At 39.5% G+C, this 20,893-nt stretch overlaps 1 protein-coding gene across 9 annotated transcripts in view; it reads right to left on the reverse strand.

Moving 5' to 3' along the window:
- The window catches only part of ROBO2 (roundabout guidance receptor 2), a 1,102,980-nt gene that overhangs the window by 909,664 nt on the left and 172,423 nt on the right, over positions 1-20,893 (reverse strand). For 7 of the 9 annotated variants that reach the window (XM_032182879.1, XM_032182864.1, XM_032182816.1 and 4 more), the window contains exon 1: positions 16,779-16,905. The exons of the other annotated variants lie outside the window; for them this stretch is intronic. In XM_032182879.1, coding sequence (XP_032038770.1) covers positions 16,779-16,902 — 124 coding nt within the window. In that variant the 5' untranslated portion in view covers positions 16,903-16,905. Of the gene's footprint in view, positions 1-16,778; positions 16,906-20,893 lie in introns of those variants that run through there. 9 annotated transcript variants of the gene reach the window in all.

Raw genomic sequence — 20,893 nt, forward strand, 5'->3', positions numbered from 1 at the left:
CAGATTTTCCAAGTGATTTTAAAGAAATGATTGAGGGAGATGCTTCTCCTCCGGTATCAGTAGAAATGCTTCAAAAATAGTTCTGTAACAGGACAGCAAAAAATTAACTCTTTACATATTTGGTGTGACAGCTTAAAACTTCTGCATTTCTCTTTAAGGTTTGTACTAAGGCATAGCTGATATACAAACAGTTTATTTTGCAGTCTGAGGGTTAATCAAACTATGCAAATCACCAAAAAGAATGCTTTATCCTCCTTCTAGCAGTACAAAGCATGCAGAAATCACAAACATGTCTTAAGAAAAATGTCTGAAAGCTGCCTGTGAGGTTATATAGTGAGGTTGAGAAAACACATAGATTTCAAGCAATTGTTAAGAAACCTGCATCAGAATAAAATTGGGCTGTGTGGAGGACTGAGAATTTGGGAATCAAATTCTTTAACAGATTTGAAAAACAAACAAACGAAGGAACAAAAAAAAAAACACCTCATAACACATTCCCTAGACAACCATGATGTATCCTTATACCTCAAACTGGTTTGGATATTATATGGTTAGTTTAAATTTTTACGTAAACAATTATATTAGTGCAACTGTGTGAAAGAGATATTACAAAATCTTCAACCCAGTTATTTTCTTGTGAATTGTTATCTCATACTTTAAACACAATACTTCACACGATTGTTACCAGATATTTCTTCTGAACTGAGTTTTTTAACCATCTGAATTTTTAATGAAATTTGGATTTTTATCATATTTCTTCAGTCCTGCTTGGAACTCGGTGATACCTCTTGCCCATTCATGTTTAAATATCAAATATTACCATTTAAACTCCATAATGTGTCATCGATCTGCATGCTAAGCATCCATTGAAATCAATGGCATGTTCAGTGTAAAAATCAATGGTAGGGTATAATCCTAAATAATTGTTCCATACACAAAACTCTGCAATGCTGCCTTGATTTAGGTCTTTCATATGTGGCTACTCAAAACAGAATATTTATCAATATTCAACTAGTACAAATACACGTATGATAAGCAAACCAGCAAAATTAATGGAACGTGAGGTGATATTGGTGTCTGAATAGTGTAATTAACTAATCAAAACACTTCTAACACTTTTAGAGAATACTATAGGAATAAATGTAAAAGCCATTATGATTTTCCTAAGTATGCAGTAATAGTTCTGTATATCCTAGATTTATGCCAAGGCCACTACAGAAGTAGTAAGTAGCTGATATGATGACTGAATAGCTGTACCATACAGAGATCCAAGAAAATAATCATCTACAAAATGACAAACCACTGTGAAATTTTGCGTTGTAAAACCTGAACGAATCATAAATGGACAAACAGACAAATAATCTCTTCGGACTGAGTTTCAAAATCATTGCCAACTTTGTGGACATTTACTGAAAGCACCCCCAGTGGATAGCCATAGCAATTCTGCTTTGACAAGAGGTTTCATTATCAACTGGGAACTGCATGGCAAACCACACAGCAGACAGACGGAGTTCATGTAGCCCTAGTTCAAAAGGAACATAATATGTCATGACTTAATAGTGTTTGATTTTTCCCTAGTGTTTTTAAGGCTAGAGAGTTGACCTTCTTCCTCCCTTGGTGCTTGACTGTTGACATCTCAATGTTCTTTCTTGATTAACCAAACCTCATCGTCTACTTTATTCCTTAAACTAGGTTTTTCAAAGAGCACTATTGGCGCTTAGGAGAAAAAAAAAAAAAAAGTAGAAGAAGAAGAAAGAATTGGACAAGACAGCTACATAGAACATTTAGTGAGATAGTGGGCTAAAATCCCACATCAGGCTTGGCAGCTGTGATAATGATGTATAATTTAATTGAAGCTATACTGTGATCCTCAATAGGACTTCAGACCTTTTCCCTTGTTTATGTATTATTCAAGCTAATGGCAACCCTGAAATAGAAAAAGCTTCTTATCTCTTAAAACTTTTATTGCAGTGAGTTCAAAATGCACAAAGCTGAGTGCTGTTCTGTGTGCTTTAATGCAAAGTGAAAGGATGCTGTTTTCAGCCCATTTTAGCGTCACTGTCTTGGCAAAAAGACAGATGTGATTGGATGCCTTAGAAACAAGGGATGCAATGGCATGCATAAGAAATTTAAAGTTTTATTTTGGAACTTGGAATGTCTTAGCTCTATCTAGCCATTATTAGTTTTTACTTTTTTCAATACAAGTTCATAGAAAAAATATAAATCCCATTAGTCGAGACAAAAATCTATAGCAATCAATATAAATAGCATACTCTTTGCATTTTGAACAAGTTAACTGACAGTTCCTGCTACACCTTTAACACTGTTATAAAAGCCTGTATCTACAATGTTTCTGAAAACTAACAGGGTAATTTACTATAGGATGACAAGCTGCCTATAAGTGTTTGTGTGGACTGGTATAAATTTATCCTACAAAAAAAGCAGCGAAAAAAAAAAGTAATCTTCAAGTTGGTCTTCAGCCTATTCACAACTTCAGTGTTAGAGGAACGTATCAGGAATGTCCACAAGAAGTGTTTTAATTCTAGCCATTGTTTATAACATAACACAAAATAAGAACCCAACATACACTAGGCACATGTATATGCCCACACAAAGCATACAGACAGTAAAACAAGGTAACCCCAAATCACATTTCTGGAAGATGGTGATCACAGAATGTCGATATTCTTCAATTTGTTTTTCTTTCTAAATGCATAGAAAAATTTCATTCTGTGGTGACTGTCTGCAGCTTTTTGATGATCATATAGATCATCTTGTGATCTTTGCCAATATACAAAGACAATGTATGTTCCATGGAATATATCAGTCACTGCTGTATTTCTACTGAAGTGGTTATGAACGGATACATTTAGAGCTAGCAACCGCCTTTGCCATGAATCAAAAGTGTTTACTGCTAAACTGATTTAGGGCCTCAAACTTCATTACCTGTAAAATGAAATTACCATGTTGATTGTTTGGAAAGGGGACTGAAAAGACCAATACAGATCCAGCAAATTTGCACAAATGGTATACTATATTGTCCTGTGTCCTCAACACATCTCACTTTCTCTATGAGATGTACTTTTTAGAGCACATGCAAGCTTTTTTAATACAGCTTTTGCTTAAGCTAGGCTTTCAGCAACTTTATGAAGTAGCTATAAACATCAGAGAATACATTAAATAAAAATACACCCTTCGTAATTCAAGGGTACAAAAACCCTTATCAACTGCTGTCTTCCTTTCAGATTAAAGAGCAATAATACACCATCAAAAGTAAACAGAAAAAAAAAAAAAAAAAAAAAAAAAAGATGCCAAACAATATTTTCATAGAACTTAAATTAAGCAAAACCAAAATAGTATTTGTACTTTTCTTATGGTTTCTAATAGGGTATCTCTACAGGACTAATTCAAGGTAACTTTTGTTAAGAGTAACATTTTTCTATTTAAATAGAAGCCTATTTAAGACGATTGAAATAAATTAAGAACTCTGATAAGTATCTTCTGTAGATAACCATTTGCACTTCAAAAATTAGAAGAAAATGTGTAAATTGAATAAATTGTACACTGAACATGAAAATGAAAGAAGAAGATGTGACAACATAAACAAAAGGAAATGTAATAGTATCACAGAAGCACAGAATTATCTAGGTTGGAAGAGACCTCAAGATCATCGAGTCCAACCTCTGACCTAACACTAACAAGTCCTCCACTAAACCGTATCACTAAGTTCAACAACTAAATGTCTTTTAAAGACCTCCAGGGATGGCGACTCCACCGCCTCCCTGGGCAGCCTGTTCCAATGCTTCACAACCCTCTCAGTAAAGAAGTTCTTCCTAATATCCAACCTAAAACACCCCTGATGCAACTTTAGCCCGTTCCCCCTCGTCTTGTCACTAGGCACGTGGGAGAATAGACCAACCCCCACCTCTCTACAGCCTCCTTTAACATACTTATAAAGAGCAATAAGGTCGCCCCTAAACCTCCAGGCGGAACAAGCCCAGCTCCCTCAGCCGCTCCTCGTAGGACTTGTTCTCCAGACCCCTCACCAGCTTCGTGGCCCTTCTCTGGACTCTTTCAAGAACCTCGATGTCCTTCTTGCAGCAAGGGGCCCAAAACTGAACACAGTACTCGAGGTGCGGCCTCACCAGAGCCGAGTACAGGGGGACAATCACTTCCCTAGCCCTGCTGGCCACACTGCTTCTTATACAAGCCAGGATGCTGTTGGCCTTCTTGGCCACCTGAGCACACTGCTGCCTCATATTCAGCTGACTATCCACCATCACTCCCAGGTCCTTCTCTGCCTGGCAGCTTTCCAACCACTCATCTCCCAGCCTGTAGCTCTGCTTGGGGTTATTGCGCCCCAGGTGCAGGACCATTTTGCATTAATGTATTTGTAAAAACATTTTTTGTTTTCTTTGACAGCAGTAGCCAGATTGAGCTCCAAATGAACTTTGGCCTTTCTAATTTTGTCCCTGCACTGCCTCGCAACATCCTTATAGCCCTCCCAAGTGGCCCACCCTCTTTTCCAAAGACTGTAAACCCTCTTTTTCCTGCTAAGCTCAAGCCACAATTCTCCGTTGAGCCAGGCCGGTCTTCTTCCCTGCCAGCTCGTCTTTGGGCACGTGGGGACAGACCGTTCCTGCGCCATTAAGATTTCCCTCTTGAAGAGCGCCCAGCCTTCCTGGACTCCTCTGCCCTTCAGAACCACCTCCCAAGGGACTCTACCAACCAGTGTCCTCGGCAGCACAAAGTCAGCCCTCCGGAAGTCCAATACAGCGGTTTTACTGGTCCCCTTCCTGGCTTCTCCAAGAATGGAGACCTCTACCATTTCGTGGTCACTCTGCCTGAGACAGTTTCCAACCACCACATCTCCCACCAGTCCTTCTCTGTTTGTGAAAAGAAGGTCTGGCGGGGCACCTCCCCTGGTAGGCTCACTAACCAGCTGCGTCAGGAAGCTATCTTCCACGCTCTGCAGACACCTCCTAGACTGCTTTCTCTGGGCTGTGTTGTGCTTCCAGGATATACCTGGGAAGTTCAAGTCCCCCACGAGAACAAGCATTGATGATTTCACAACTTTTGTCAGCTGCTTGTAGAACCCCTCATGAGCCTCCTCATCCTGGTTTGGCGGTCTATAACAGACCCCCATCAGAATGCTTGCCTTGTTGGCCTTCCCGCTGATCCTAACCCATAGGGACTCAACCTTATCATTCCCAGCCTCAAGTTCCGCGACATCAAAACTCTCTCTGATATAGAGAGCCACATCACCACCCCCTCTGTGCTGCCTGTCCCTTCTGAAGAGCTTATAGCCAGGCATTGCAGCACTTCAGTCATGAGACTGGTCCCCCCACGTCTCCGTGATGGCAACCAAGTCGTAGCCTGCCTGCCGCACAATGGCTTCCAGCTCCTCCTGTTTGTTACCCATGCTGTGTGCATTGGTGTAGATGCACCCCAGCTGGGCCATTGCCTTATCCCCCAGCCTTGCTATTGTTCCCTCTGGCACAGCTCTAACAAGCCTTGTTTCAGCCCCATCCCCCTTCTCACCTAGTTTAAAGCCCTCTCAATGAGCCCCGCCAGCTCCTGGCCTAGGATCCGTTTTCCCCTTAGAGATAGGGACCCATCTGTGGCCATCAGTCCGGGTGCCGAGTAAAGCACCCCATGGTTAAAAAAAAACAAGTTTCTGTGTTGGCATCAGCCTCTGAGCCACATGTTTATCAGGTCGGTTTTCTGTGTCCTCTCTGTACCCCTCCCTGCCACCACAGGGATGGATGAAAACACCACCTGTACTCCTGCTCCATCCACTAACCGTCCCAGTCCCCTAAAGTCCCGTTTGATGGTCTTCAGGTTTCTCTCTTCAGTGTCATCTCTGCCAGCCTGGACTATTAAAAGAGGATAATAGTCAGAGGGGCGAACCAGGTTGGGAAGCTTCCTGGCAACATCCCTGACCCTGGCCCCAGGGAGGCAGCAGACTTCCCTACGGGTAGGGTCAGGCCGACAAATAGGTCCCTCTGTTCCCCTGAGAAGGGAGTCACCCACAACAATCACCCTTCTTTCTGTCCTGGTGGAGGCAGTCCTGAGGCGTGGAGTTGACCTCCTTGCCCTAGGCATCCTCCTGGGCAGACTTTCTACCTCTTCCTCAGCTACCAGTGTCTCAAGCTCCAGGGCCTCAAACCTGTTGCGTAAGGGTACCTGGGAAGGCGGGGCTGGTGGGGGAGGGCATCGCCTGCGATGTCGAGCAGGGACCTGTCCCCATTCCTCCTCAACTCCTAGGTCCCCTGCCTCTGCCCAACAGCAACAGGGCAGGGGGTCCACCCCCATTTGGGGTGTCTCACCCGGGGCCTGTCCTTAAGGCCCTGCAGGGAGTTGCTCCACCAGTCTATCTCCTGCTCACACTCCCTGATAGCCCTCAACCTCTCCACCTCCTCCTTGAGCTCTGCCACCAGGCGGACCAGGTCGTCCACCTGCTCGCACCTCACGCACACAGTCTCTCTGCCCCCCGCAGGTGGTAGCAACAGGCTCAGGCACTCCCTGCACCCGGAGACCCGAACTGCTGCAGCTTTGAGCGGGCAGTCGGTCTGGGTGCGTACAGACTCCCTGGAGAGCGCACTGTGCCTGGTGTACCCCATTGCAGCCTAGCTAGCGGCAGGCCGCCATTAGAGGAGGTGTTGGTATGGGCGGGGGGAACGCTCTGCCCTGCCCGCGCCAACTGCCGCGCCTCTCCCTGCTGAGGCGCCACGCGCTGTGTGCCCGTCCTGGTGGCCGTGCTCCCTAGGGGCAGGTTATGAACGGCCGGGGAGGGGGCGCTGCTGGCCCCGCTACGCCTCGTTCTTGCCTCGTTCGCCTCCCTCGCGAGGGCTGCTGGGTCCTGGCGGCTCCCTCGAGTGGGCTCGGTGCTGGAAAAATCAGCCCTGCCTGTCCGATCCCTGCTCCGCTGCAGAACGCGTCTGAATGCAGTACTTGTTAGATGCGCAGGAACCACAATGGAGAATAGGTGCTAAAGGATTGAAATTCGTTTAGTTTGAGTATTGATTTTTTTTTATATATTTTTTTTTGTAGAAAAAGTAAACTGAGACCATGTAAAGCACTGAATCTCTCCTCCTCACAATAATTCATTAATAAAATATCTTTTAGTAAGTGGAAGTAAAGACTGTAGATTTCCCTCTTGAAAAGCAAAGAGGTTTAAATTAAGGTCAACATAAATATTATCCGAAAAGCTTTTCCTTCAGAGTACAAAACTGTATCTTTGCCCTGATGTACTATGGATTGCCCGTGTATACATACACAATACACAATGCCAGGAGGCTCCATGAACAATTTTAGAAGTTTATTTTGTAGTTCTATTACAACTGGATTGTTCAACTACCACAGGCCTCTTTTTTAAAAGAATAAAATGGACTTTTTCCATCAAAACACACAACTCAAGAGCACAAAATAATTTTTTTTTTATTTTTTTTTTCCCCTCTCTCCCCTTTCCTGCTCTTCACCATTCAAAAGTTGAAATTCCCAATAAATTTTGCAATTAAGAAAAAAAAAAAAAATCTACCAAGTACAGAGATCTTCTTCATCTTTTCTCCAAAGTTACTAGCATGAACCTTACTCACAATTCAATGTTGTCACTTTTTTAAGAACAGAAACCTGGCAGTCTTGCAGTGGAGAAAATAAAAATTGAAAATTTAAAAACTGACCATTGTCCAAATTTTCAATGAAATATCCTTCCCAACATTGTGCAACCTTAAATTATTTTAAGTATACATTCATTCTCTTTATTATTATTATTAAATGTATTACTAATCTAAGTTTTATGATATCTTTGAAATGACTTCACACATAAATTGAAAACTATTGAATTAAGTGATTCTGGACACTGAAGCAGACAGCAATTCATTAAAACAAGCTCTGGCATACCATATAAAACCACATCAATTCAAGGATAATCAAACGGACAGATAACAGCAGCTCATTTACCCTATAACAGACCCATAGCAGAATGATGAGTTTAAATAAATAAAGAATGAAGACAAAGCTGTACCAAAATCATTGATGGTATGAAACTACCTTAACCAGTATGAACTATTCTAAAGCAGTGGGAACTTCATCAATGTCATAATTTTTCCTTTCTTCATCAGTCTTGTGTCTTTTCCATACTCTTATCTTCAGATCAGTCTCTTTCTAGCTGCCTAGATCTGTTATCAGGCAAGCATTACCTGGTGAGAACGGCCATGACTGATTACCAAATAGATGATATTACAGCTAAGACTCAAAAGTAGATTCTTCTCTCTATAATTTATTATATTTGTAATTCCATAAATTTCAGAGGAATTATTCCTGACTATAACAAGTATAAGAAAGATGATACTTACGTTACAGTTGCTACTACCAAGGTCACCCAAATATATAGCACAATGCAGCAGTTTTTCTCAAGCAAGTACAAGAAATAAGACACAATCATCTATTTGCAGAAGACACAAGCAGGCATATTCCCAAAGGGCTGTATTCTGGACAGTATGCTAATTTTTAAATCAGAAGTGGCAGATTAGGTATATCAACCATTTTCCAGAAGAAACATAGAAAGGAATGACTGAAAAGTGGACATTCCCTGCATATTTTCAGGGTATAAGAAGTTCAGAACAGTATCTGTGGTTTCTCATAGTTAAGTGCTAATTACACCAAGTATGACAATAGAATGCAAAGTTCCAACATGTCAGTAAGATTTTAAAATATAATTGAAACAAGCTTTTCAGAGTACTCTGTCTAAAATTTGTTTACTGTTTATTTTGATGTGTCTGACATGAGCTTTTACTCATTGGTTCTTGCAGTACCTTTCTCTAGTAGCTTTAAGGACCCCTTATCTTCATGAGAGAAGATATTTAGTGACATATTTAAATTGCATGAAAGCTGACTCTCAGATTTTCCATCATTGAGCAGACTAAACTCCTTCAATTTCACTCAAAAACATCTTACATTTTACAGAATAACTTTGTGGGTTTATTATTATTATTTCCTCCCTTTTTTGTATCAAATATTATACAGTCTTTCACTTCTTCTCTTAATAATGCAGTATGCAAGGAGCAAACCATTTACTGTTTTATTCCTCTTCACAAAGCTAAGGACCACTTCTGTCTGTTTTTCTACTCTCAGTACAATGGACCTTAATGTAAGCTTAAATTACTGAGCCAGAGGCAGCAAACTTGGGCAGCACAATAAATCTGTGCTATTCTTGGTCTAAACTTTCTAAACTGATTGCACAAACTTTTAAAACACTCAGAATATAGCTGGTGACAAGTTAACTAAAGCTTCATACGATGTTAATGTGAATGCTATCATTTATCCAGCATCCTGTATGGGGAAGGTAATGAAGACCAAGAGTTTCTTACCCCTTTGCACCACTGTAACCATAACCTTACTTGGACTGCACCAAGAATTGTATCAATGAGGTCTCAGCATAAATTGCACTAACACAGAAACTTCATGCATGCCTACACCTGGGAGGAAATCAGGAGGCTGCAAAGATAGTTGGTATTCAGAGAACACAGAAGTCTGGAGGAAAGAGGATCCTTAGTCATACCAAAAAGCTGATGTTTATGAAGGCTGAGAAAAACCCTCTCTGGTAGCTTCTGCTGAGTGATCATCATCTCTGGCAACAAAAGTGAATTTTGTACCTCCAGTTTTTTCTTTTCATTCCATCATTTATGTTTCCTTATAAAAAGGAAACACAGTAATGGAAAACACAGGTTTTGAGGGAAAGCCTTGGAAAACATGGAAACATTTTTTATGTTCCTGAATTACTGCGGTTCACTTATTTGTCCAACACCCATATGCAGCCATGAATTTATTTCAATACACAGCTAGCTTAAGAGAATGAAGTTTCAAAACTAGTGAAAAGAAATCCATCCTAGAATGAAAGCTAACATGACAATTTAGCTGAGAACAAGAAGCTAACATGACAATTTAGCTGAGAACAAGATTTTATGATTCAGATATATAAGACTGAAAAATTTCTTTGGAGGGGCTGTCATTATTGAGCTCTAAAATAAAATTAAAAAAAAAAAAAAAAAAAAGCTTTCCATAGTTGGAAATTTGAATATCTTTTACCAAAACCAAGTCATCTGTAAAAACACCCCACACACTCTGATTTTGAATGTACTAAACAAACAATTTTTCATAGAGGTATCTAGTAATGACCCTTGAAAATAGTAATGCACTCTAAGTACTCTTTAGATCATGCTTTGAAGTAAAAAAAAAAAAAAAAAAAAAAAAAATCAATAGTGTTTAACTCATGAACATAATTGGCTTTCAAAATTGCCAGAAAGGGAATGGTAAGACAACTTTTTCTCGGACGGACTGACATATATTGAAGCCTGTTCATCATTTTGAATCTCTGATCTGTGCTCTTTCAACAAGTAACAGGCAATTTACATGAGTACATTTTATTTGTGGACCTAATTAAGAGAGTTTTCTTGTGCTTACTAGCTTTTTAATGTCAATGATACTTTACAGTGGTTCCTAAACCTACTTTAGGGAAGAAAAAAAAAATTCAAATAACCAATGGAGGGGGATGTGTGTGCATCTCTGTGGGGGTGACCAGTATTTAAATATTCCTTCTGTCTTATAACTATTTGATCAACATACTTTTTAATATAATAGCAAACATTTCAAGCAAGGCTTTGAGTACAGGATGTGGACATAGGATTCAAAGGAATGTGCCACCTTATTAAATCTTATTCTTTTTTGGTTTTTGCTCTCTTCTGGGTAATCCTGACCAGGAGGGTGAAGTTATACATCAGCTTGAACTAGCCTAAATGGAGCCATGATTGCAACCTCTTTTCTTCGGCTGTGGCCATAGCCCTAGGTTTTTCTGTGACCTGAGACTGCGAGTCAAGGAATCACAACAGCCATACAAACACTATCCACTCTTACGTGGTTAATTGCTGGCAGGATCAGCAGGTGGGGGTGCCAGCAGATGTCCGCAAGCATTACCTCTGGTGGAGGAGGTGGTGGGAAGCCTACAGCCAGAACTGGAAGAGGTTGAAGATGACTGTGGAAACCCAGCTCAGACGGACTTCATCTGCCAAAGGATGGCAGCCCATTCTCAATGGTTGGAATCACTCTTCTAACTTCCAGCCTGCATTTATTCATTATCATTTGGTTTTGTGCCAACAGAACTGTCTGTTCTTAGGCAGATGTTACATCTTATTTGTTCTTTCATGACCCAAATAACCCAATCATTTTCCCTAACAGCCTTCCAGCTGGAAGGGAAAAGCTCACAAACTTTATTTTCTGTTCCCTTAGTCTACATTGTCTCCAGCAGTATAAGTTTGCATGCAGGTTACCAGAGTTCTATATGGTATTTCAAATGTATTCAAAAAGATAAAAAATAGATAAGCAGAGGTTGGATGCTCAAAGATAAAAACAGCAGAGTCCTTTCAAATTCAGATTTCACTCTGAAGAAGGTATAAAAGAAGGAGCAAAAATTTGTTTGTTGCTGTGGAATAGGGGATATAAACCTAGAATTTAAGGCAAATAGAAGACTGATTATTGTTTTAAAAAAGTTCATTTCATGGTCACTCAATATCCAAATATTTAATGTTTTACAATATAAGAAATACTGTTCATCATATGTGCAGTTTATCCTTGAAACTGCATAAAATAGATTATTTAAATTAGACAAATGGTAAACTATAGTAAATGGTTACACCCCAAATTGCATACACAAAACAGTGAATCCTACCAGCATGTCTGACAGTGTTCAAAGTCACAACCATCATATAAAAAGCTTCATCTCATCATGTCTGATCAGACCCTTTGTGCCTCACAATAATTCACACAGAAGCCCAGGCTATCTAGGTCCACATGTCTCCTCTTTCCTTCCTACTCCTCAAAGACCCTCGCCTCCATCACTCTGTCCTCATCTCCTTGCAGGTGAAAACAGCTTCCCTGCGACAAAAAAAGCTCTGTGAGTTTCCCTGCAGGGGAAGTGAACAAACAGTATTGTTGAGAGGCTGCAAAGAGATCCATGTCTATAACAGTTCACTGTTTTCTTGACATGTTAGACTTTGTGACCATGCAGAGACATTTCATTATAAATGCAGCAAATGCCAAGGCCCTATTTTCCCCAAACGCGATGTGCGTGCACTATGAAGTTGTTGTTCTGTATGCATAAAATCCATGTACCTGAGATGTCTGATTATTCAAGCTACCATAGGCATCTAGCAGCAGACCTTTAACATCTCCAACTCTCATACTCTAGCCACTACTCCAATAATCCAGTGCTTTACCTCCACATTTGGTAGGTCTGAAAGGTGGCTGATTTCTGTATGAAAGGGAAGGTCAGTTTATAGAAATTTTCTTTTGTGACCTAATCTCTGAATTTTGCTTAAAATAATTAATTAATTAATTAAATTAAATTAAACCAGTGTTCATGGGTTACATTCATCCTAAATAACATGTGCTGATCAGCATGCAAGGAGGATAACAGGAATCTCACATACACACATTTGTATCACCCTACCAGTAAGACCTAGCAAGTGACAATTCTAGCGTTCTTGCACTGGTATCTTTTGCCATAAAAATGATTAAACTGCTGTTGAGCTGAAATTGGAACTGAAACATAATGTTGGATCACTTACATAATAAACTTTGATTTAGTCATGAAAGATTATTGCTTCACTTCCACACATACAAAAATTACAGGTACTGTGTCCTCTTCTGGATCTGTGGGGTGTTATACTCTGGTTGCTTTTTTTTTTTTTTCCTCTAATTTGATTGTAAGCAAATACAAACATACTTTTAGTTCTAAACATAGAAATTCTTTTGATAAAGCACAAGGAAGACCTGAGCAAACAGCTGAGGAAAAGGTAAAATTAATTCACACAACCCAAGTTCTGGTCCCTTCATGCTGAAGCCTTTCCATCTCTGACTACTCATCCCACCCCTGAAGACCTTTTCTTCCCTCAGGAAGTGCTGATGGTATTGTCAGTGTATTGCTCTTACGCTGGGGCATCCTGGGCCACACACACAGTCCCTCTATACAACCCCCTGAGGCTCACCTCCCCCTTGGGTTGGGAGTGGCTCCCCAGAAATAGCTGGTCCTGCTACAGGGTCAGGTCAGGGTCCCAGGACAGCACAGCTATCTCCAGGCTGAACAAGTAAGGTCTTTCCAAGATGAGTAAGGGGGTTAATGTCTTCCTGGAGACAGACATTTGTGCAATGTTCTCTCTCTTCTTCTCTGAACTCTGTCACACGGCTTTCAAGTGGAGTTGTAAAATACGCTGATATTTACCAAAAGACAAGCATCATCCATGATTTTCTTTTCTTTGCTCATTTTGCTGTTTTACAGCTGAAGTAATATTCAACAGTTATACAAAGTGGTTTCTGTGTACAGCGCTAGTTTGCCCTTGTGAACTCTTGAACAAGGCTGAAGTCCTAGCAGTAATGGACCCTTTGGCAAGAGCTGGGAAAATCATGTTCTTCAGTCGCATTCATATTGGTGTGTGGTGCTTATCAGATGTGACACACCACTTACAGATGCAAGAGACATTTGATACTGCCAGAAGATCAGTAAATGTGAGTCACTGCCACCATTTTCCTCAGTCAGAAATTAACACTACCATGTTATTAGTATGAAGGAAGCGTTGGGAAGGTTCCCAAACATGACACGAATGGACAGTTTTCTTCCCCGTCTCCGAATTCTCCCAGATGCCACTGAACAGACATAAAACACATCTATATGCATATGAATGGATATATTTAAAACTTTTTTTTTCTCCCTATAATATATGATAGAGTGAAAATACTGGAAACAAATTCAGGAGGGGATAGGTATTAGAGACGCTTGAAACCTGCTTTACGATTTAAGGTAAAATCAAAAGAGTTCTTAATCTTCTTTTCCCAGTTTTTTGTTCTCCATATTATAAATCCTTCTTAAAAACTTGAACCATGGCGTGTTATTTTGACTCAAAGGGAAAAAGCAAATCCACTTGATGTGTACTCTCAGGTTCTGCTTTCAGACTGCAGTTTATCTTGAACATTAGTTTATAAATCTCAGTTTAAGGTACATTTAAGGACTACATTCCAATGACTTATTCTGAAAGTTTTTCTAAAGTACAGACTTAAAAACAGCTAGAAAAAGAAAATGCTATCTTTCCATTCCTCCAGAACTGTATACATATACAACTAATCTCACTCCCTGACACTTGACATTGCAACTAAATCAAGAAGTGATTTCTACACAGAATGCTGTTTATTTTAATAGCATGCAGGTGGACATGTTTTAGGGTAAATGCTAAAGAGAAATATAGAGGCAAATTGAGTTGTTCTCGTGATTAATAATAAAGAGACCTACACAACAAGACCATGAAAATGACTTATCAAGACTTGTAATTTCGGTGATGACATTTTTTTTTTAATTATACAGGAAGAATTTCAAGATTCGTTTGCCTGTACTTGTACTGATCATGATGAGGGCCTACGCAGACATAAAAAAACAACACTTTCCACAGGTGTCCATACTTCACAGCACTCTTGAAACCAGATGTGATACAGAAAAACCTAAGACGGTGGCTTGGATTAGTCCAGTATAGCTATATTATGATTTGTACTGTGCATTTCCAGATGCATGCATCCAACAACACCTTTCCCCTCTGAACAATATAGTTGCAAGCTGGTGTGCAGGTGTCCAGATCTCTTGAACCTCTTAAAAAAATCTATTCCCATTCCAGGACAGGCTTTCCAGTGTGCTCCAGAGGAGAAGTATATACACAAAAATTTCACCAAACACCACCACAAATTCCACATGCATGCCACAGAAAAAAACTCATGTTGACATAAAGCAGAAACTGATTCTTGGTGCTGAATAGAAAGGGAGGTATGTATCATGTTTTGGAGGTCAAAAACACTTAGACTACATGACACCACAACATACATTCTGGCACATCCCAAACACAAAACTTTCACTGAAAACCATGCATCATATTCAAGCAACACAACTCTAGGAATGCCATCGATGTATAAAAACACTACTGGACAGCAGGTAAGCCTAGTTTTTGGCTGATTCAAGAGCTATGAGTAAACAAGACAAATTGCTTTTCAGTCTCCTTGGAAAAGGTACCTTCTCTATTTTTTGCTTCAGGTGCAAAGAACACATTTAAGAAAAGCAAAGCCCCATATTAAGGTATTATTTTCCACAGCAAAATTCAGGGATTATTTTCTACCCATGACAAAAATTCTTCAGTAGGGTGTTTGGCCTCTGCTGGAGAGCAGGTAAGGGACTGAAACAATACCCCCCTCATTTACCAAAGTTAATTGAAAATGGGAGAAAGGGAGAAAAAGTTAACAGCATTTCTGAAATCCCAGGAACTTGACGGTGACATACATTCCTATCTCACGTGCTTCTGAGAAGAGGTCGCGCTGCCTAGAGTAAATAACAGCTTGTAATTTGCAAGGAGGATACCCAGCAGCAGCACTGTGAGATACATGTGATAATGTGATTTACAGGACCAGCAAATAATTTGCAGACGTATTGTGCTGCATTAACAGTCCAGGTTAAGTGTGTGCTGCAACTTTTCCCTCGAAGATACAGAAGGTAAAATATTTGTGATGTCTTTAAATGCAACAAAGGGAAATACAGAGGGAGGAGGGAGGAGACTCCTGCTGAGATGTTGTGATAAATTATTAAAACTTCTTTTTAATGTTGATGCTACTCTTTAACCTCAGATCACAATACTGACAGTAGAGACAAACTGAAAGTGCTATTAAAGCTGTGATAAACACACCACGCTGTGGCAATACTTGTAAGAAAAAAAAAAATCCTGGGGTGCATCCAATCAGTAACATCAAGAAACAACCAGAGAGAAAACATCAAGCTATCTACAAGCCATGGTCCCTCAGTCCAAATATTTATGAGATAACATTTATGCTCACTGAGTTATTTGATTATGAGACCTCGATAACCCATGTTTTCCATAAACAAATGTCACACAAAGAAGCAAAACAAAGTGAACTTTATGAAAAGGCACATTTAGTGAACTGTTCACAGCACATATAGGGTAAATCTTCCCAGCAGTTCTTAGAAGAGGAAAATGGATTGCTGCCTTCAAAAATCATAAGTGTTTTCTCAGCACAGCATTTTTTTCGATAAAGTTAATGCAATTTATCTTTATTAACATATCAACATTGATATAGCCAGTCAGCCAATTAGTGCTGCTGGCAGTGCACTTCACAATATTCATGTAGTCAAAAAAAAAAAAAAAAAAAAGTCTGTCTAGTCATTTTTACCACACATACTAACAATTCTGCACTCAAAATCAGTTGTTTGTTTGCTTTCTCTCATCTTCTTTTAAAGGACTATAACCCCCTATGGTGTGGGGGGGGACATTTCTTGCAACAAAACTATAAGCATCTGTCCCAGTGTCTCCATAATGAAAGTACTAATCTAAATTCCCATAGTACAAAAGGAAAAAAAAAAAAAAAAAAACCAAAAAAAACAAAAACAGTTACTAAAGGGCAGGCATTTGTTTGCATAAAGGCCTTAAATGTTATTCTGTTAATAATAAAATGCAAAGTAAAATTCCTGCAAGGAACATATGCCTTACTGAGTCAGCCAAGCAAACTAACAAGAAAACAAATTAAACTCCATGCTTTTCAGTACCCTATTTCAAGTCCACACAGTAACCTGAAATCTTAGTCATTCACAACAGCATAGGTATTTACCTTAGAACATGCTTAAGTCAGCTTCTTAAAATCTTACCCAAACATCCATTACAAAACTTTTTCTTTCCACTTACCCCCCTTCCAGTGTTTGCCTTTGGTCCTGCTAAGCTTGCTCAGGGTTGGTCCAGAGAAGAGAAACATCAAAATGAAAAGAAGTTCAAGCATAGTGATTTTCCCCCGTTTCACTGATGATAACATTTCCACAAGTTATTTTCCAAAAAAAAAAAAAAAATCTTACATCTTCTCCCCCACTTTCTGCATACTCTGCTTGCTTAAGGAGGAGTGATTAATCACAGGAAAATCAGAGCAAGGAGTAGCTTTGCTATCCTTAGATGTTGAAGTAATATCTCAGTGATGTAGCCCTGAGGAAAGCCACATTTCTCACTGATCCGGTTTCTCCCACACAACATGCAGCCAGCACCGCTGCTACTATAGTAGCTATAAAATAATTTCTGCTCTCACTTTGGTTTCTGTGGGAATATATTCCTCAGCTTGCAGCGTGAGCTTGATTGAAAATGATAAAAACAGTAATGCCCGTGTCCAGCAGAAAAGAGAAAAGATGTCAGGATTGTGAAAAAAGATGAGAAGCAGTTGTACTGACAGCTTTAAGCCCGACTGTCTGATCCTAATAGCCGTGCAACCAACCAAATTGCTCTTTTAAGAGTAATAAGGCTTCAGTGAAAGCTGGTGTCACTGCCACTTGGGTAGGTAGTGCAGGGCTTGAAAATCACCAAGGAACCTGCTCAAGATAACGACTGCCACAGTCCCGGCTCAGAGCAGCGAGGGCTGAGCAGAATACAGTATGCACAGGGAGCATTTAATCTCTATTGTGTGCAGCAGATTTCCTGCCTTACACTGTGCAACTGCTTAGGACTTTTGACTGCATTTTATCAATGTTTTTGCTCATACTTTCAACAAAAGTGCAAGCTTTGATACACTAATCATTTACAGCATTTCCGAAGTAATTGCAGCACAGAAAACTGGGTGCTTTCACCCGCCCCCCCCCCCCCCCCCCCTTTTTTTTTCCTTAAAGTAGCAAACAGGAAGAACAGATCCTTAGCTCTAGAGCAGTAATCTTTGCAGTGCACAGAGCAGCTATGAATTTTATATTTTTCCACTGTCTGTCCTTAGGTTCCCATAAATCCTGGGGCTAAGGGTGTGGAGAGAGAGGGAAAGAGAAAGGGGACATTCAGAAGTACAGATTTTTGAAATAATAGATTCCGGCAAAATTTTGCATTTAATACATGTATTTGTTGATACTGCCACAGCAAGAGCACAGCTACCTACATCTCTGGATGTCTGTTCATATTTAAGGATGTCAAAGCTGGATCAGTAAACACAAGACTTCCTGCACAACATTTAGGATTTTCACAGGAGGCATTCAGATTCACAACATTCAGACTTCATGGAGTAAACAGTTTTGATGCGTCCAGTATGCCCAGTAGCTTAAATTCATCTAAAAGCTTGGCATGTAGTTGCGTTCATATAAGCATTTAGTATTCAAATCAATGAGCCACAAACCCTGTGGTGTAGATTTATATAAATAAAAAAATCAATGTCCTTAGAATGACAAAGCAACTATGGCCACAAATTCCCTGAAGTTATCACGTTTTTAACCAGGGACATGATGCCCTTTTCAGTGCAACATTAAAAAGATGATATTAATAAGTCTGAAGCTTTGCTTGTTTGTCTGAATAAAGAATGATATTTTGACTGGCAGAAACAACCATGAACTTCTAATACAAATACAAACAGCATGTGACATCACAAACAAGGAAATACCAGGACTCTGCCACTAACACATCAACTGTGAAAGATCTTTTGTTTTCTTTTTAAGTTCTAAAATATATTTATGGGCTAGTTAGAGGACTTAATATTTGCATTTAGACAGAGAACAAATGCATGCTAATGTACAATGATTTTTCATCCCTCTGTGCATTAATTTTTAAAAGTTGTAAGACATCTTACCAGATGCTGGGCCTGATATATCAAGGCCGATGTTCATGGCTCGTAGTTGCCAAAAATTAGGTCAGTATCTACCATGTAGAGGCAGTAAGCTGAAGCTGCTTAAGTTAAAATTCTTGATCAAGCCATTCATAATCACCAGTCTCATAGCTAATAATTAAAACACCATTTCTTCTATTTCTCTCCCAACTGTTAGTGAAACAAGGCACACACTTGTGTTCATTTTAATTGCCTCTATAACACTCCTCTAAACCTAGAACAATATTGCCATGTTGAAGCATTAAAAATATATTTATATTTCCATATAGAAATATACTTCTATTTCCATATTACTAGGTTTGAAACTTTTTGTCTAGATAACCAAACAGCCTTAACTAAAAATAAACAAACCCCTCATGTATCCATATGCAAATTCATTAACTTGGATTTTGAATCAGAAAGGAAAAACCTACAATAATCAAAACACATGACAATATCAATCAAGTCCTAACAAGATCATTCTCTTGCCTGTCTCTGCAGCCTTCTATCACTTTTGTCTCCTTCTATACTTTCTTCACACCATCGTGCTTTGAAATTTTGTAGCCCCCTGTAAAAGTTACTTCCCTATTTCTAAATCTACCTATGGAAGCCAGTTTCTGTGATGCCCACAGGTGGTGGGCATTCTTAAAATTATCCCCTTAGTTCCTATACTGCAGAAGAATTCGAACCTCCAGCCTGGGTATCTTGCATTTTCAACACTAATGAAAGTATTGGCTGTTAGAAGGATTGTGAGTTTCAGTCAGCTTCCCACCAGCTCTGACACATGCCTCGAGCAGCCTTAGCAGGATCAGGTATAGCCTGAGCAGCAGATCAAGTGATGTGGCAGAGGAAGGCAAGGACTACCCAATATAAGAGCAAAAGGGATACCATCACAGCTGCTGGTCATGGGCTTGTTTGGTTCAGTTTATTGCCTAGAGAGCCCAAACTTCCACTCTGCTGATGGTTTTCTGCCTTATTTTACAAAAGGTAAGTTATTAAATCCACTTTGTTTATATTAAGAGCGAGCGGGCAGACCTTCAGGGAGACACAGAAAAAGCGTTGTCACTTCTTATGAAATTTAGTATGGTTTTTAATGTCCTCATTTCTAAGTTCATAAGAATTTCAATTTTCCAGAGTTGAAATGCCTCCAGAGAAAAGATATAGTTTCATGAAAGATTATACAAACGTTATAGGTTGAAACATCAGAAAGACAAATGAAATGAACTCAACATTTATTTTTCCTTCAAGGATCAGAATTTTTAAGTCAACATCATGTTTTAGAGATGTAAAAGAACTGATTTGTAATTCTATTTCATGCTTTGAATTTGCAATAAAGGAAAGAAAGAGAAAAGTAAGCTACTACCTTCATGTCTGTTACCATTACAGAAAAAACTCGTATGAGAACTACAAGAGGCAGACCATCTCATTAGAGCTGTATGTCCGTGATTTCCAAACAGTCCTTGCCAGGATCCCTTACACCCTCCAAGGTACTTCACAACAGCTTACACCAATCACAAGTATGTACAAGTTTTTAAGCACAAAATAACTCATACGTTAAGAGACCAAACGCCTATCTAGTCTAGTATTTATTCTTCAGTAGTGTTCAACTGCAGATTCTTATGGGAAAAATACAATAATTGAAGAAAGCATTAATAGAGGTTACCATTTGTGCAGCTTTCTACTCTCATGAAAGGCTTTAAGAACTAGAGACTCCATCACAGCTATCGAGTTTCATTACACAATGACAGACCTATACTTCTTGACTTTGTTTAGCTCCTTTCGAGTCATTCAAGTTTTTTTCCACCCCACCAACACTGACCCTGAGTCCCTCATAATGAGTTCTACATATTTAATAACTTGTGGCCTGTAAAGCACATTTCTTCTTGCTTCTTTGGAAAGTATACTTGATAATTTTATTGAGATATTTTTGGTTTTCCATCATGAGAACTATAAATCATTACTTCTGTTCATCTTTCCCCATATTATGCTTTTCCATCATATCCTCTCTTCAGACAACTTATTCCGGTTAGAAGAATCCTACCCTACTCTCACCATACTAAACATTTTTCATCCTTATAATCATCCTTATAATCATCCTTATAATCATCCTTATAATCATCCTTATAATCATCCTGGAACAGGCTCCCCAGGGAAGTGGTCACTGCACCGAGCCTGTCTGAATTTAAGAAGAGATTGGACTGTGAAC

The sequence above is a fragment of the Aythya fuligula genome, chromosome 1, assembly GCF_009819795.1.
Source record: "Aythya fuligula isolate bAytFul2 chromosome 1, bAytFul2.pri, whole genome shotgun sequence".
Classification (NCBI taxonomy): domain Eukaryota; kingdom Metazoa; phylum Chordata; class Aves; order Anseriformes; family Anatidae; genus Aythya; species Aythya fuligula.